Genomic DNA, 17416 nt, shown 5'->3' on the forward strand with positions numbered 1-17416 from the left:
AATTATGCTAAGAGTATAAGAAATCAAACCTCGAGACATCCCATTATCCTACGCTATACATATCACCACTCATATCCTGGTCGACGCTACTGCGTGTTTAGTCTTGTGTTTGCGTGCTACCCCGGATTTCGCGATGTCGGCATCCCCCCATTCGCGGCGCTTTAAGCGGCTTTTGGTCGCCAATCGGTGAGACACTATTTCACCCCCAGCTGCAATACTGCATATACATATATTGATAACATTCACAGAGGCGAGATCGCCGTGCGAATATTAAATGCTGCACGGGAACTGCCCGTGCCAGTCGAGACAATCGCATTGTACACAGAAGACGATCGCTCACACTGCGACATCGGACGCCCGACTTTCCAAGTCCAGCTTCCATCTGCATCTTCCTATCTGGATTCCTCGGTGATAATTGACCTCGCTAGTAAGTTCCAGCCCGACGCAGTGCACCCGGGCTATGGCTTCCTTAGTGAGAGTGCCGAGTTCGCGCAGAGGTGGGCGGGAAAAGGTGTCATGGTGATTGGGCCTGGGCCGGAGAATCTGAGTCGGACTGGCGACAAGCTGCAAGCAAAACTTCTGGCTCGGCAATGTGGAGTGCCTGTGTTGGAGGCTATGAGGCAGCCAACGTCCAATGTGGATGAGGCAAGGGCATTCGCTCGACAAGTTGGATTCCCCGTTATGATTAAAGCTGTCGATGGAGGCGGTGGGCGAGGAATTCGTCTGGTTCATGAAGAGCATGAGCTGGATAATAGTATTCAGCGAGCCATTGGCGAGTCGCCGTCGAGGACGGTGTTTGTGGAGAAGGCTGCGGTCGATGGCTTCCACCATGTCGAGGTCCAGGTGATTGGCGACGGGACCGGCCAGGTTCAACATTTTTGGGAGCGAGATTGTAGTGTGCAGCGTCGATTCCAGAAAGTGGTGGAATGTGCACCTGCCCTGATGAATGATAGAAGGCTGGTGTCGAAGGTCATTGATGCGGCACTGAGAATGGCGAGTGAGATTCGATATCGCTCACTGGGGACGTTTGAATTTCTGGTAAGCGAGCATAAGGGAGAGTTTTATTTCCTGGAAATCAATCCACGCCTTCAGGTCGAGCACACGATTACAGAATCCATCACCGGGATCGACCTGGTGCAAACTCAGCTGCTGCTCGCTCAAGGATGGACATTTGAGGAGCTTGGTCTGGGCTCCAAGTTCAATGCAAGGGCAACTCCGCCAAAAATCTTTTCGATTCAGCTACGGCTGTGCGCCGAAGATCCAAGCAACAACTTTGCCCTGAGTATTGGCAAGGTCACGGAATTCTTTGTGCCAAGCGGAAATGGAATTCGTGTCGACACTCATATTGATTCCTCTGGTACATCTCCTCTGGTGGTCGGATCGAATTTCGATAATCTTCTCGCCAAGATCATTGTTACTGCTTCAAGCTGGGAGGCGACTGTCCGAAAAGCCCAGCGAGTCTTGGCTGACTCCCGGATCTCGGGCGTCAAGACGAACATTAACCTTCTCCGAGGGATTGTCTCGAACCCTGATTTCCTGACTGGTCGTGTCGACACACAGTGGCTGAGTCTCAAGCTGGACGAAGTCTATCGGCATGGTGAGCTGATGGAAGCTGGCGAGCGCGCAGAGAGATTGATCTCTAGCACCGCTTTTCAGCAGTCGATGTCTCAGAGTGGACTTCCTACCTCCAACCTGCTATTCCGCAAAGGCGACGCATGGTCCATTTCATTAGAGTCCCTCGAAAAAGGCAAAGCATCCGAAAAAGTATCCCACCATATGCGTCTCTCTCGCGTACTACGAAACGACTTCCCAACCTCACTATCCGCGGAAATCGAGTACACAACGCCGACCTCGCAGACCCCAATACCCTACCGGATGCAGCTTGACACAACCTCGACCGCGGCGTCGGCGCTTGTCTCTTCCACGCACCGACGAGGAGACCCCAAGAATCCGCGACACATTGTCCTCCCGCTATCGGGGAAATTGATTGAGATACTCGTTTCTGATGGGGAGGCTGTTGCCGAGAATCAGGTGCTGGCCTTTGTCAAACAGATGAAGATGGAGCTGGAGGTCCGGAGTCCTCGAGCTGGCACGGTGAAATGGGTGTATCAGATGGAGGAAGACGAAGAAGATGTAGCGGAGGGAATGTTGTTGGTGGAATTGGATGAGCAGAGTCGGATTCGAGAGAAGCTGTGATGGAAATGCTACTATACTAGGAACTAGAAGATAGTTTCTACATAATATCTGAATCCTACTCGTGCCTAGAGAATACCTTTGGACATAGTAGCATGGATATAGCGAAAGTGAAATCTCTATACTCGCGTTAGTTGCGGCTCTTATTTCGTTAACGGAACCTGATAGCTGATAATATTAAGAGTTGGCAGTCGTATATCAACTAGCATCATTGGTCTAGTGGTAGAATTCGTCGTTGCCATCGACGAGGCCCGTGTTCGATTCACGGATGATGCAATTCTTTTTTCTTCTTTTTTTGCTTCCCCCATCTTTGCTTTTGCTCCCCCGATCCCCTGCTGGAAACTTCATCACCTGCGCGAATCACGACTCCAAACTTGCGGGCGTCTGCTGATCCACTCTCCATTCGGCACGTGGCGGTGCAGCTATTCCCACGACGTCACCGCCATTCTCCCCATCAAGCTATCCCACTTCGCAAGTCAACCGGCCATGGAGGATCTCAATCTCTACATCCTGACGGCCAACTGCGCCCGGAATCTCATCGACATAGATCGCTTCGCAGAGCACTTCTTCAATGCGCTCCCTACTTCCACGGGAAGCTTCAGTGCCCCGGAGCTGATCGTACTCTCGTTACAAGAGATAGCGCCAATCGCCTACTCATTTTTGGGCGGATCGTACCTGATTCCCTACTACGATGCTTTTATTCAGGCGGTTCAAAAGGCCGCGACAAAACAATTTGGTCGATCCTACGAAAGTGTACTCCAGGATCATATCGGCATGACTGGGTTGATGGTATTTGCGCGCTCCGATGTAACGGATAGGATATCGTGGATAGAGACGGCGTATGTTGGGTTTGGTGTTCAGGAAATGGGCAATAAGGGTGCTGTGGGCGCGCGGCTGGGGTATGTGGTTGACGAGCATTCGGCGCAAACGATGAATTTGACCTTTGTCGCGGCGCATCTGGCGCCGATGGAGAATGCGCTGGAACAGCGGAATCTAGACTGGCAGAGTATTGTCGAGCGACTGGTCTTCTCGCAGCAAGACACTGCGTCAAAGAGCGGTGATAGTGAGGGGGCCGACGAGAATGCCACACTGCTAGGATCGCATCGATCGTCCGAGTCTCAGCCAGAAACGCGACGAGACCTGTTCGCACCGAATTCCTACCTCTTCCTGGCCGGAGACCTGAACTATCGCACCTCGGACATCCAGCCCTCCAAGGCCGATGTCCTTCGGTTCCCGCGCCGACTCGTCAATCGCGAGAGCACCTTGCACTATTCACACCTCCTCAAAGAAGATCAGCTCATGCGCCAGATGCAACAAGGCAAGAGTTTCCACGGCCTCTCAGAGGCCCCCATCGACTTCCCCCCAACATACAAATACTCCGACGCAGCGCGCGAGGCCGCGCGACTCGGCGTGGACAGCGGCGACGCAGAGTGGAAATGGTCCAGCCACCGCTGGCCCAGCTGGTGCGACCGAATCCTCTACCTCGACGCACCAGAGGGAGGTGAGCGACGGGTCAAACCCCAGGCGTACGATGCACTCCCGTTGCTCCCACAGTCAGACCACCGGCCTGTTGCGCTGGCGATTTCTGTACCCGTGCCGCTGAAACGCACCAGCTCGCGGGCTGATCACACGGACGAGTCGCGGGTGGCTCCATTCGCAATCGATCCCCGATGGAGGAGTCGGCGGGAGGTTGCGCGGCGGAAGGAGGTGGTGGTGGGCGTGTTGGCGTACCTAGGATTGACCTGGGAAGGGAATGGGCTGCTTCTTGCGTCGACAATTGGGATTTTGGGGACGTGGATGGTCCTTCGGTCTTTGTGGGGGGCTTAATGCATACGACTAGTAGCACTTCAGCTCATACTATGCTTTTCGGAAATATCATGCCAGAACTATATCAAGAAGGATGATATCTTTCTAGCAGCAGGAACACCTCCTACACTACTAGTAGTGTTGAAGGCACATCTGTAAGGTACCCCCTTAGTACTGACTAGGGTACTCCGAGAATACTTTAGAGTATGGTAGTACCCCTGCATCAGGTCAAATGACGTCCATCAGATAACCAATTTTGTGCTGATGGCCCGCCAGTCTCGATCCGGCGACGGGCCGACGCCAGCGCAAAACCCGGCTGCACCAGTAGTGGCCGCTCTTCCAAGATTCACGACAGGCGCAAGGTCCAAGTCACATGGATCCAAACGGTCTGGATGCATCACCGCCCCGGGGCGCCGTGGCGGACTGCGGCGTCAAGCCGGAAATATGAGGTCACCCCGTATTCTGCTGTCACGCAATGAGGGGCTTTGGCAAGGCAGTGTCAACAAGGCTGCAGCCGCATCCTGCTACACTTTGGAGTCCGAGTTACACCGCGAGGTCCAGATTCAGAGGCTCGTGTTGATTCTAGGGCTTCTGCGTCTTCCAGTGGCTTCTAGACGTCGCGGGTCCCAAGATGGGGATTGTTGGTGCCTAACCCCGTCGGGCTTTTCCTGTTGGGCTCTGCGGTCCGCGACATCTGCAGCTGCCCTAGAAGGACCCAGACGCAAGCACAATTGGTTGGACTTTTGTCTTTTGACACGGCTTTTTGTCATCGCGTGCATTGCCGATGCTGCGAGGGCCAATGCAGAAGCGCGTCGACTGCCGTCGTATCCGAGTACATTTCCCGGCATTTACAGCATTTTCTCAATGTGAAAAGGCCAGCTGAGCCAGTCAAATGACCCCAACCGAGCTTAATCGGCTCTTCAGCTGTGCGACACGCGGTGCTGACGAAACCATAATTTCAGGGCTGGGCGGGATGAGTCTAGACAGTAGAGAGAGGATGGGAAGGAGAGTTAAGGCCATAGTCAATTGTACAGAACAAATCGAGTGTAAACATACCCTAGGGTAGGCACTGGATGTTGGCCGATCTGACAAGCTTTATCGGAGCTGTCAAACAGACACTCCAGACTAGCGCCTTGAAGTAAAAAACACAAAGCTGTGGAAGTGCAACTCATTTCTTTTTTCGCGCGGGCTCCACCGTCCGCAAGAGTTGGCCAGCGCAAGCAGCCGCGTCGGCCCATGTGAATGTTTGAGTCTACACTGGTGTACTTATCCTTGGGTACCCTAGCAGGTATGGTATGCCGGATCTGCGTCAGGCTTCTAGAAGTCATGCCACAGGTTGGCGGCATGCAGCGTCCAGCAGTAGCCCAGCATCCATTACATCTGTTTACTACCCTAAGGTCCTGTGTACTGTATGTACGGACAGGTGCAGTGCAAATGCATGCAAACACGCCCAAACTGGCTAGCGCATGTCGGGCAAATGCGCAGTGGGGATTTCCAGAACACTGCCCGATGCACCCCTGGTTACCGCAAGTCCAGACTCAAGCAGCGTCCGATTCCTCCGACTTCTTCGCATGTTACAGAATACGAGTTTACGGGAGACGGCTTGAGGCGAGCATATCCACTCGAAACGATCGAGAATGCCGGATAAGGGACGCGGGAAGAGCCCCAAAAAAGGGGGCCCGGGACTTCCTAGTTCGCCTGTCGCATTGTTCGCCAGCGCAAGGCTAAACAACTGACCCTCAGGCACACTAAGTCTTGAGTAGTCCTGAGGTACTTCTGAACAGACAGCCACGTCGGCACTTGCTCCAGGGCACTCAATCTGGCGCCGTTCGAACCCGCTGGTACAACCGACATCCGGCCAGGAACGCCGTCACTTGCTCCACCCGGCTGGTCTTGTAGAGACTGGCGTGAGGGCTGCGAGTCATTCCAGTGCGATCCGGTCCAGCGCGCGCATTCTTTGCGGTCTTGCTGCTGCTATCATTGGCCCCTGCTGGCCGGCAGGGCGTCATGCATCGACGACCAGCATCGAAAGCCGATCAGAAACCCGCATTGCCGGGTCGAAAGGAGAGATCGACCGATCTGCCCTTTTGTGCGAACGGAGTTCCCACAATGCGGTCAAAGTACGGTACTTGCTGGTGTCAGAAGCCTGACAGCTCCAGCTCTTCTCATCCAGCTCACCCCGCTTGCATTCGACTTGTAGACATTCCTTTTTCACACCATACTATGTACATACTTCAGTGTAGAGTAGTCGGTACGTACGACGGTCTGCGGAGTGGCTAGTTTGTAGACTGAGCTCACCGTTGGCTTGGCCCAGTCTAGGCAGTTTAGGGTAATAGTAGTCAGAAAATAGAAAATAAAAAAAGGAGGGGGAAAAATTTAATTTTCCGAATCGAAAACAAAAAAAAAAAAAAAAAAAAAAATTCCAGAAAATCGGAAAAACTGGAACGAACAACCCCAGTCTACAAACGGCGCCGAGTCGTACCAAAGGGAACCCGTAACAATGGAACCCTAAAATTTCTACTCCTTTTCCTGTGTCTGGATTGCTTGTTGAGCCTCTGGATATAAACCCCCTTTCATCTCCCCCTTCAGGCCCTCAGAGTCTTTTCTCTTCAACCTCGGATATACTCCTACGAGTCGTACTACCTGCCCTAGGCTCCCCTTGCAGTAACGCCCTCAACTGCTACGCCATTCGTCTTGTCCATTCTCCGACGTCATCCCCTCAGGCATTATCTCCGTTAGAGTTCAAAACTTCCTAGCTCGAATTTTCTTCCCCTTTCGGAACTTCTTTAAGATCCAAAGCCCCTCCGCTCGTCACCGCGACTTTCTTCACTCCGCAAACTTTGCTCTCCCCGCGATTTTCTTCCGACACTTCTGCGCTGCTAAAGCTGACCACGACGTCCGCAACTACGCAACCCAACGATCGACATCAGTTGGTACATCCACTTCCACGTGCTACCCCGCGACTTTCCTCCATCACCATGTACTCCTGCGCCAACTATCCCCGCGGCTGCCGAGGCCGCGTCAACCGTCAAGGAGCCAAGTGCTCTGACTGTGTTGTATGTTTTCTCGTATATTCTGCCACCTTCTCAGTTCAGTGTCGTAGAGAGGGGAAAAAAAAGTTATGCAAATCACTAACCACCGCCAGACCCTCAACCTTCGACGACCGGCATCGGCATCCCCCTTTGCCCAACCGCGAGACTACAAGCGCGTACTGCCATCAGAGCGCCTGAGCGCAGTCTTCAAGGCAGAGGACCTCGAGCTGTAAATGGCTCAACACTCCGGAAACCGCGCGCAACCTCTTCAAAGCTCTACGCCATAAGTAACTCAGCTGCTTTCGATGAATGCGCTCCTCCGGAAACCTCAGGAACAGCGGTGACGGGATCGACCTCCGACAGAGACTGGTTTCCACGGTCGTCGACCCGCCTGCCCTGAATATTTCCTCTCTGCCTCATTTCTCATTTGCATCACTGGGCGTTTTTTGAATTTATACCCCTCCTCAACACGGCCATCTCCTCATGCCGTCATATCTCGCTACCCTCGGGATGCAATGCATGCCCTCGGCGCAAACCACATGAGCGAAAGGGCGACACAAATCGCTGCTGTCCCCCCTTCTCTCCACTCGCTTCGAGTTATGGAACACTGAAACGGTCGCTCTGATCTTTTACCTGCATGGAGGATAGATCTACTTATTTGCATGGATACCATGGATTCTGCCACTGGCGGGCAGTGGCGCGAATGGTGGTCGATCAGTGATCGATCTTTTTTTTTCCCTTCGTTTTGTTTTCCTTGCGCATACGTCTTCTTCCGCGATGCCGCAGCTTTCTTAGTCTTTGGTTCTATGTTTACCGCGATGTCATACCCCCCATTCTGCGATTAATGCTTTTACCAGTTTCCCATGATCACCATGATCCATTTCCCCTAGGATAGTTTAACTAGATTCCTCGCATATCATGTCTTCATGTTTGACTCTGTCTATTTTTACACTTCGTAACTTGACTGTTTTCCTTGAATTCGCAGCGATGGGTATGTGTCAGTGCTGCGACACTTCTAGAGCGTTCGATGGGCCCCGAAACTAGCCCCAGCCCATGACACCCATGACACTTGATCCATATTTCCGCCCACAACCATGGAAAGCAAAGCTCAGAACCAAGGCTGAAACGCATCAGATCTCACACCAATGAATCTCAAAATCTCGGCCTCCCCACACGCCGATTCTGGCATCGCACTGCCCGAATTCGCCTTGTCAAAGGTTATTCTGCGCTCGCCCCATTCTATAATAAGACATTTACATTACCATATTACTAAATGCAGGGCAAACTGTTACAGTAAGTTCCAACAGAAGGCTCCAGGTGGATCTCCAAAGGATTCTGATTTTGACGCACTCATCCAGAGGCTGAGTGCGGCCTTTCCGCCGGTTAGGCAGCGGCCGTGGCTGTGGCTGTGACAGCTTATGCTCACGTCTGCGAGACTTTGTGATTCGTTCGGATCTCTCGGTACCTAATATTTAGTAGCGGCCAGGGCGTTTGACCTATCCTATCCGAGCCATCCCATCGGATTACTCTTATAGGGAAAAAAAGGGAAGCCTCGGCTTTAAACGGGATCCCGGGGCCAGAGGGGCTATGGGGGCCACCTGACACTTTTCTAGGCTGACCTGACTTGAAGGGGCAGCTTTCTTTGTTGGCTGAGCTGAGCTGGGGCTGAGAAAAGATCGGAAACCCCAGTCCGGGTCTGGGAGTTCCGGGCTAGCAGGGATCAAGGGGCCAGGTCCGACGACTCTTTGAACGGTGCTAAGGAAAATATTGGAATGGGAACAGCCGAGGGGCGTTTCAGCCCCGAGCGCTTGTTGCTTCTAGAACGGTGCGATTAACGGCTTTAATCTATCCGACATCTAATCGCTGCTCCTTGCTCCTGGCAATTACATCGTACATTAATTCAAATTTGAATCGTGCAGACGTTGACATGTGCTGAGCAAGACGATCTTGTTGCGATCTGGCAATTTCAACGATGGGCCTGGTAGTATATTCGAGGAGGATCACATTCTCAGTGCCCAACACGGACAACTCCGTCCACCTCCCACAGGACTAGGCACATCTGCTAAGTCCTTCGAAACTCTCGCCAGCCAACCCCTGACTGAATCTAAATCTGAATCAATACGAACACTCAACCAAGAGTCCGATAGACTCCAAACACCCCCGCCCGTTGGCACGCATTACGTGCATTCACGGGGTGTTTGATCTTCTCCCAATGCTGCAGTCCCGGGACGCCCCTTGCATCTGTGAGGACCGGGGGTTTTGATCTCGCGTGAATCTCAAATGTGGGGACACTACATACAGCATACTCTAGGGACTGTCGTGATTAGTTTCGTAATTATTTGCAATTTTTCAACTCGCACTTTCGAGGGCTGACGATTCACCTTGCCGAAAATGATTCAGATTTGAGCTCACTAGTCGGTACGGTGTCTCTCCTTCTCCAGCCAGACCTTGAAAGACCGTGGTTCTTCCCTTCTGGACCGCGACAGTGTCGATCCGGAGATATCATTCAAGACATACGGCCATGGCTGCCACATCGCAGTGCCTTGGGCTCACATCAGTAGTAATCCTGGGCTGGCTGTTTTCCATCCTGTGACAGCGCAACGCCTCAAAGCAGAGCCCGACCCGGACCCCCACACCACCAGAAGAGCGGAATGTTTGGTTCAGATGGTTCACTGGGGTGGACTGCTGATCCGAGAAGTAAAACAATAGCCCGTGGGGCTCGTTTTCTGCGTGTTTTCTAGACGGACTTGGTCGCTTCGCTCCCCCTTTTTTTTCGCGAGAACCGCCCCGCCCAGCCACAGTCCGATCAGTTCGCTGTTTCAGAGTGGACTGTGGGGAACCACCGCCGGGTCCACATGCTTCTTCAGGGCACCAGATTCGGTAGGGAGGGTTGGTGATCGCTTCGATCGCTCTGTGAGTGGCAGTGGCAGTGGCAGTGGCAGTGGCAGTGGCAGTGGCAGTGGCAGTGGCAGTGGTTGGGTCGTTAGGTTTGTCGGTGTGGCTTGGGGCCGAGCGCGGATCCTGTGTTTTGGTATTTCTCAACGGTTACGAGGGACTAGTTTGCCCTAGAGCCGGTAGTACCCTCAGTATTCATGTTTGATGTCTTGGAGAAAATCTCTGCCGGGTCTGGCTGAGGTGTGTACCTGTATGAAAGCTTGGGCTGAAACCTTGCCATCCTATTCCATCTCCTTATAGCAGCCTTCAGCGTAGCACCTACAGTAGCACCCACGGTGGGTATGCCAGGAAATGACGTCTACGGTGCTGTAATGGCTACAGACCCAATCATCCCGCGCTTAGGCCTAGTGGAGTTCGAATCCTCACTAAGCAGCAATGTATCCCCCGTTCTCTCACTGGCCGGCTGCGAAACGACCTGCTCGTCTCTAATCGTGGCCGGGCCATGGATCCTGCAATCTCGGACGCGGACTAAGATGCGAGCCCCTGGCTGTCACCCTGATAGCAGGCAGCGGTGGGCCATTCGGAGAATTTCTGATCGGCTCTTGTGGCCGCGAATCATTTTGTAATTACCCTAACGGACAACCTGATACTGCAGGACAAGGGTACAAAGACCGGCTCTCCGGCAACAATAACAATCAATCTCATGTCGAACTTATTTGGATGTGGATCTCGCGCTTCTTGCCAGGTCGCTCGTGTTCTCTGATCTGCTCATCAGTCTCCTAACATCTGTCGACACACCCACTGCGCAGTCCTGGTGCGTAGTGACCAGTATCGCTCGTCCTCCTTCAGTATATCCCTGGTTGGGGCGGGATGATCTGAAGCAAGTCGCCCGAGAGACTCGAATACGACGATCTGGTCTCGCATATACTGATCTAGGCATGATCGTCTGACAGGTGTCGTATCGGGTATGTCGCTGTCGCTACTGTCATTGATCGCTTGACTCGGTTCGGCGATTTCCTCGATGAAGCCTTGGAACCCAACCCTGAATGAACTCCTGGATGTGCTCCACAGCAGGCTTTTCCCGATGATCACCCTTTGAAAATTATTCCCTTGCTTTCTTGTGTTTGTTCCTTCCCGGCTGTTTCGCCTTGCGGGAATCAAGTCTCGCAGTCCCGAGCGCATCGTGTCCTATCCTGAAGCCTCGGATGTGCACGCCACCAACAAAATGTAGAACCGAGAAACATTAGTCGTAGCTTCTGAGGTATGAATTTCGATGGGGACTTTTCTTCCGGAGTTCCAGTAATCTTGGTCAAAGAGAGATGCATCAAGAGTCTTGAGAGCCTTGCGCAGGGTGCGACGGGTGTGTCTTTCGGCAAACTGGCGAACAGTCTGTAGCTGTTCCCCGATTGTCGTTCCGGGGAGGAGAGCATCGAGTGCGAGAACAGTAATCCTGATCGATGTAATCTTCCCTCGATCGTAATCCATGATGTTGATGCGGGGAAATTTGGGCAGCGCGGTTCCGATATTTCTAGTCTGCTCGCATGATTGTAGCGGATGGATATGGAAAGTGACAAATCCCATGCTGACCACGCCTGTTGTCCAGCCACGCTTATGCAAAGCAACATACAGCGGGGGAAGTCCCAACTTCTGGAAGTTCGGGACCATGACCTGCGCGGCATAGTCATAGGACGGGGAATTCGTCCCATTTGTGCCACCGATAATGTTCACCTTGATGCTCGGTGTGCTTGTGTGTGATCCAGCCCACAACAGGTATGGGTACAATGCCTGGAAAATGAAAATACTGAGCCTGGAGTGGGCAGTCGTATATTGTATTCCGAACACAGCTTGCGGCGAGTCAAGGAGACGAGTCTTGCAGCCGAGTCTCCTGCGATTGCATTAGGGGAATGTAAAGGACCATCCTCTCGAAGCAAACTTTCCTCACCATCGGCATTGCTAGAACATGGTGGCTCGAATGTCACCCCCTGTGATCCCACTTGGCCACTAGTGACCTTGCTTCTACTAATATCTCCAACAAGCTTGACGGCTGCCGCATGAGACGCCTTCAATCCCGTCTTTCCTCCACGATTCCCGCAGACATGCTCGACTGTAATCGGTTGGCTAGTCAAAGCAGACAGAGCCAATGCATTGCGCACTAACTGGCCACCGCCCTCGAGAGTTCGTCCGTCCAGCTTGACATGGCGTGGCGATCTTTGTGGGGAAGCTGCTCCAATGGTATTTGTAGCAGAACGGGATGTCGCCATGGGATGGACTTGGAAATATCGATCGTGTGCAGCTGAGGAATCATTTTCAACCTCTGTGGGAATTTCATTTCATATAATTTCGTATCCGACCCGCCTTGCGCCTCTCCGCAACCTCCGTCGGCGAATTCGCTACCTGTCGGCAAAGCGCTGTGCTCACTCCGCGAACCTCTCTTTGCAAATCTCCTTTCTCACGATCACATATCCCTCAATCCTCGTTGTGTCAGCTAGTCGTTTCATTTTCTGCGTCGTTAGTTCGCCCGGTTACCAAGGTCCTACAGAACCCGAGAACCGGAGACGATGGCGAGACGCTTATGATTGGAATATCGCCGCGAGCTGTGGAGGTACGTCTACAATGGATTTGAATTGCTTGAACTACCTCGTTTTGTTTGAAAAGACATGCAAGCGTGTGGTGGCTCGGACGGGAATGTGTTCGGACTGTTGGGAACAGGCGTGCAGCGAGGTTACTGTCGGTATCTTCAATTTCCATTTGGAGGCAAACCAACAATGGCATCTTAAGCCTGTTCTGGACGATTTTCCAGTACATACGACCATAGGGTGTGGAGAACAGGGCTTCCCGTCCGCTCAGCCGTACTTAAGCCACACGCCGGCAGGTTAGTAGTATGGTGGGTGACCACATGCGAATCCCTGCTGTTGTATGTTTTTTTTTTTTTTTTTTTCAGTTTTGTGTTTCCAACCTTATGTTTAAGCTTATGTCTTTGAGCTTTACTCTTATTTTCTATACTGTTGTTGCTTTGGGACAGGAAATTTTTCGACCGTGCAGTGTGGATAATAGTGCTTATCGACGCGCACGTCTCAGCGCGCGCTGCTTGGCAGGCATCCTAAAAACCCAAGCCCGTACAAGGCTAAACACAGCAACGGTAAGGTTGCGGTCCCGCTTGAATGCTCGCATAACAGTAGCGTTCGTAGACGTGAGATTATGTTTGGCTTCGTCATCCTTTATAGAACCGCAAAAGGGAAACTGGCTACCTCGTCTACACTTGGTTTCTACTCGGAGAGGATACCGCTGGATCTTGCTTTATTCTTCGGTGTTGCGACTGCCTACCTCTCATTACTCCCCACCTGGGCACTCTCACTCCTCACCTACACTACTCCATGTCCCATATCTACTTGTTGGTATCACCAGCTAGGTACTGTGTACACAGTTAAGTGGACAGTGTGTATGCTCCAAAGCAAAAGTCAATTGTGTTGATAGATGTAGATAGATGTTCAGTCTAGTTGGAAAAACACCCCTAGATCCCACACGCCGGCCTTCGGCGGTCACAACACCGAGGCCACAGCCCAGCGCAAGAATGCGTACACCAAGCAAGGGATGTTATCCATCGGTCGCTAGCAGTGGGTCACAGCCAGTTTGTTCTGACAGGAGAATATATCCCGACACTACTTCTCCTCTAAGATATCTCATTTATGAATATTGACTGGAGTGTTGGCTGGCTTGTGTGTTTGGCTCGTGAGGTACATCTTGGCTATATATGAAGAGAATTTCTCGGCCCACTCGGGTATAAGAACGGCTCTGTACAACCCTGGAGTATATAACTGCGCTAAATTCATTCTTCAGTCTGGCAGAGGTGGCGGATTCCAGATTGGAAAACCATCGGGAGAACAGATGTCAAGTATTAACGTGCACAGTCCTGCGGTCGGATGCCAGGTTCTGACTGTATCATCATCTGACCCGGACGCCAGTCGCTTTCCTCTTGGTGACCATTTTATCGCCCTGACCCAGTCTTTATGCCCCTCAAACATCGCTGTGCACAGTCCGGAGACTGGGTCCCAGATCCTGACAGTATTATCACACGATGCTGATGCGATCCGCTGTTCCTTTGGTGACCAGGCAATTACCCGGACCCAATCTCTATGCCCTTCGAGGATCTTCGTGCATTTCCCGGAAGCCGGGTCCCAGATCCTGACAGTATTATCATATGACCCCGATGCCAATCGACGTCTATCTGGTGACCAGGCAATCACCCTGACCCAATCTCTATGTCCCTCGAGCATCGTCGTGCACTGCCCGGAGTCCGGATCCCAGATCCTAACAGTATTATCGTTTGACCCTGATGCCAGTCGGATACCCCTCGGTGACCAGGCAATAGATCTAATGCAATCGCTATGCCCCTGGAGGGTCGATATGCACCTCCCGGTGTCTGGGTCCCAAATCTTAACTGTATTGTCGTATGACCCTGATGCCAATCGACGCCCATCTGGTGACCAGTCAATCGATCTAACCCAATGTTCATGTCCCACAAGGGTCAAAGAGCGTTGCCCCGAGCTCGTGAACCCCCAGATCCGTATTGTGTTATCATCAGACCCAGATGCGAGTCGGTCCGTTATCGGTGACCAAGCAATTGCCAAAACTAAATCGGCATGTCCTTCGAGAGTCCATATACACTGACCAGTGTATGGGTTCCAGATCCTGACTTTGTTGTTTTCTGAACCAGATGCAAGTCGGCTTCCATCCGGTGACCAGGCAATTGATAAAGCCAAATTGCTATTCCCATTGAGAGTCGATGTGCCCTGGTTTCCAAGAGTCGTTATGCACTGTCCATTGGCTGGGTCCCAGATCCTGACTGTATCATTCACCGATCCTGACGCTAGTCTCATTCCATCCGGGGACCATGCAAGCGACTCGACGGATTCGCTATGCCCCTGGAGCGTCTGAGAGTGTGATCCCCTGTCATAGTGCCGTCGCTTGGAATCACCATCATGAAGGACCCAGCGATCAAAGTCTCTGACTAATTTGTTCTCGAAACTCTCGATTCGATTTTCGTCGTCAAGAGAATTAGCCATTTGTAGATCTCGAGGACAATTTTGATCTGCAGTACTCGATGTAGCTTGGTTTGTGGCTTCTTGTATGAGTGGAGAATGATCTATTGGTAATTAGACTCGTTTTGATGTAATTCTGGACCATCCTCACCAGTTTTCGATGCCCATCGAGTCAACTCCCACAATAATCTCTTGAAACCATTATCCTCCACCGTCGCAAACTTGACCATATCCCGGTGATTAGCATAAATGCTACGAGTTGGATAGCCTTCAAAAGTGGCAGACTCCCTTGAGACGATAGTTCCAGCCCCAAATACAGGAAGCTCTTCAAAGAAGCAGGTTATCTCAAGACCCCGGCCCTCTTCGCGTAGCTGCCGCACCATAGCCAAAAAATCGACCTGAACTGACTCAAGAAGCTGATTGCTTCCCCGCAAAACGTCGAGCAGGACGACGTTCGAAGACTTCACGACGCGAAGTGCAGATGCAGGAATTTTAGCCCAGTCCGCCATCCAAGCTCCCTTATGGGGGGTCCCCATGAATATTACGCCTTTAAGGGCCTCAAAGATGCTCCGTAGATGAACTTCAGGATTATTGCGCGAGAGGAGAATGGCCCTCTTACAGACCAAACCGCCCAGGCTATGTGCGACAAAAATTAGCGGACGAGAAGACGCATTGCACAGATCTCGATCTGATGCAAGATCGACTAAGAGGTTGCCGGCGTGATCAATCAGCCGGTTTGACGATGCAACTGATCTGCGCACTACGTATGCGTCGTAGCCGTAAGTAAGAATGCGGGCCCGGTCGAGTTTCTGCGGGAGGAGTGCTTGTGGCCAGGGAATAGATTGGCCGTCAGCGGTCCAGGTTCTCTCCCGGTCACCGGTCAAGCCGTGTACAAAGCAGACATCGATCGCTGCATCCGGACAGTCATGCAAAACTTTGATGCCGTTTGGAAAAGTCGGAAGAGGAGGAGGGTCAGACAAGGCTGGCTCGCTGCTGCGGGGTGGTAGGAGGTTGCCATTCTCGGTGTGCTGCACATTGGACACATTCTCGCGCCGGCGCCACCGTCCGATCAATCTCTCCATTCAGAAGTAGTTGAGAATGAGAGAGTGAGCTAGGAGCGCAAGGTACGTAATGTGAATATCACGTGTGTTTGCAAACTATCTGAGAGGAGGAGAGGTGAAAAGGATGGAAAGTGTACACTCGAAAGAGGCGGTCTGGCGGCCGGAGTGGCATCACATGATTTTCGTGTATTGTACTCGGTATTTAGTAGTAGCACCTAGGTAGTAGTAGTAATAGTAGACTGGGTGGGGGCCGTAATAGTAATTAACAACAGATAATCCACCACTTATACAGGAGTAATAATATAGAGCAAGAATTGGAGAAGCTTATGGTAGAAGTCCAAAAAGAAGCTAATTTATAATCAAAACCTAGAAATATCTACCTAGTGAAGAGGGGAACGCTCGATGGCAGCACGCGCTGAGACGTGCGGGTCGATTCAGCAGAAAAACCACCACAAAGCACACGCGTAGCAATCAGGAAATAGCGAGAATCCCAAATGTAGGGGTCAGGTCGGGGAGGTGTAAAAAGGTGTATTCTAGAACTAGCTATCCGGCCACTGTATACTGCCGGCTATGTCACATAGTCTGGATGGCACCCATGTAGTAGGGGGAGGGGGTCTCCCCACTACAATATATACCTGTCTCTCAGCCTACTTGTATCTGAGATAATACATGCAACACCACACACAATTAACTCCCCTCAATAACATGAACACTGAAGCATCACTTATAAATCAACAAGAACCGTCCAGGTCCGGGTCGCGAGTCGGTAGGAGGGGCCCAATATCAGGGTCGTGGCGAGGTCTAGTTGCTAATCTGTCCATGGAAATAGATAGGACAATCATCTTAAAGAGTTACTTTGTATCTACAATGTGAAGGCCTCTTGTTGCCGGGTATGGTTCACCACCTCTAGATCGGCATTGTTGGTTGTCTTTCAGATGGTCGTCATCCGAAAGAAGACCATTTTGCGTTCTTATTCCGTGTGTTCATCCGTTTATCGATACTAGGTTTGGCTCCACTCTCTGACGGAGCGTGCGACACGGTCACTAAACCAATGGAATCTGTTCAAGGACTGACCTGCCGCCGTGGATCCATCCCTCAGTGCTCCCTCTAAAAATCCTGTACGATTTTCAAGCTCGCGGGCACTTTCACTCGTTCACCCGTGGCACTCCCCCCCCGGTGTTGAATTCAGGAGTGCGTCAGTCCTCACCATACTTGACGGAAAACTAGCCGGAATGGCGGGGGTCAGTTTTCCAATTTTTTTTCTCACTTTTGATATCCATCCAACCGAGGTTGTTTCTTAGCAACGCTATGTGGAGGACCAGCCCCGCAGTCATGATGTTGGTCATGCCGCCGAGGCAATTTGTTTTGCCACGCTAAAGAGATGGTGGAA

The 17416-nt window shown here is 51.9% G+C and overlaps 6 protein-coding genes across 6 annotated transcripts; 3 read left to right on the plus strand and 3 right to left on the minus strand.

Moving 5' to 3' along the window:
• Nucleotides 1-133: 133 nt before the first annotated feature.
• On the plus strand, nt 134-2196 carry N7532_007838 (putative pyruvate carboxylase; the record flags this gene model as incomplete). The annotated part of the gene is made up of 2 exons (XM_056620330.1): nt 134-186; nt 249-2196. The coding sequence occupies 2 exons, from the start codon at nt 134-136 to the stop codon at nt 2194-2196; spliced, it is 2001 nt and encodes a 666-aa protein (XP_056471136.1).
• Nucleotides 2197-2679: 483 nt separating this feature from the next.
• Nucleotides 2680-4020, plus strand: N7532_007839 (putative inositol 5-phosphatase; the record flags this gene model as incomplete). The annotated part of the gene is made up of 1 exon (XM_056620331.1): nt 2680-4020. One exon carries the CDS (start codon nt 2680-2682, stop codon nt 4018-4020), a length of 1341 nt encoding a protein of 446 aa, XP_056471137.1.
• A 2957-nt stretch (nt 4021-6977) lies between these two features.
• Nucleotides 6978-7264, plus strand: N7532_007840 (uncharacterized protein; the record flags this gene model as incomplete). The annotated part of the gene is made up of 2 exons (XM_056620332.1): nt 6978-7055; nt 7145-7264. The coding sequence occupies 2 exons, from the start codon at nt 6978-6980 to the stop codon at nt 7262-7264; spliced, it is 198 nt and encodes a 65-aa protein (XP_056471138.1).
• Nucleotides 7265-11114: 3850 nt separating this feature from the next.
• N7532_007841 (putative RNA 3'-terminal phosphate cyclase) lies at nt 11115-12187 on the minus strand (the record flags this gene model as incomplete). Its single annotated transcript, XM_056620333.1, is given in 2 exon segments — nt 11115-11711; nt 11729-12187. The coding sequence occupies 2 exon segments, from the start codon at nt 12185-12187 to the stop codon at nt 11115-11117; spliced, it is 1056 nt and encodes a 351-aa protein (XP_056471139.1).
• Nucleotides 12188-13759: 1572 nt separating this feature from the next.
• N7532_007842 (WD40 repeat domain-containing protein) lies at nt 13760-14989 on the minus strand (the record flags this gene model as incomplete). The annotated part of the gene is made up of 2 exons (XM_056620334.1): nt 13760-13950; nt 14275-14989. The coding sequence occupies 2 exons, from the start codon at nt 14987-14989 to the stop codon at nt 13760-13762; spliced, it is 906 nt and encodes a 301-aa protein (XP_056471140.1).
• An 80-nt stretch (nt 14990-15069) lies between these two features.
• N7532_007843 (esterase/lipase family protein) lies at nt 15070-16047 on the minus strand (the record flags this gene model as incomplete). The annotated part of the gene is made up of 1 exon (XM_056620335.1): nt 15070-16047. The coding sequence occupies one exon, from the start codon at nt 16045-16047 to the stop codon at nt 15070-15072; it is 978 nt and encodes a 325-aa protein (XP_056471141.1).
• Between the last annotated feature and the right edge of the window lie 1369 nt (nt 16048-17416).

Source organism: Penicillium argentinense (genome assembly GCF_028826775.1).
Source record: "Penicillium argentinense strain IBT 30761 chromosome Unknown utg000009l_segment0_segment0, whole genome shotgun sequence".
Taxonomy (NCBI): Eukaryota; Fungi; Ascomycota; class Eurotiomycetes; order Eurotiales; family Aspergillaceae; genus Penicillium; species Penicillium argentinense.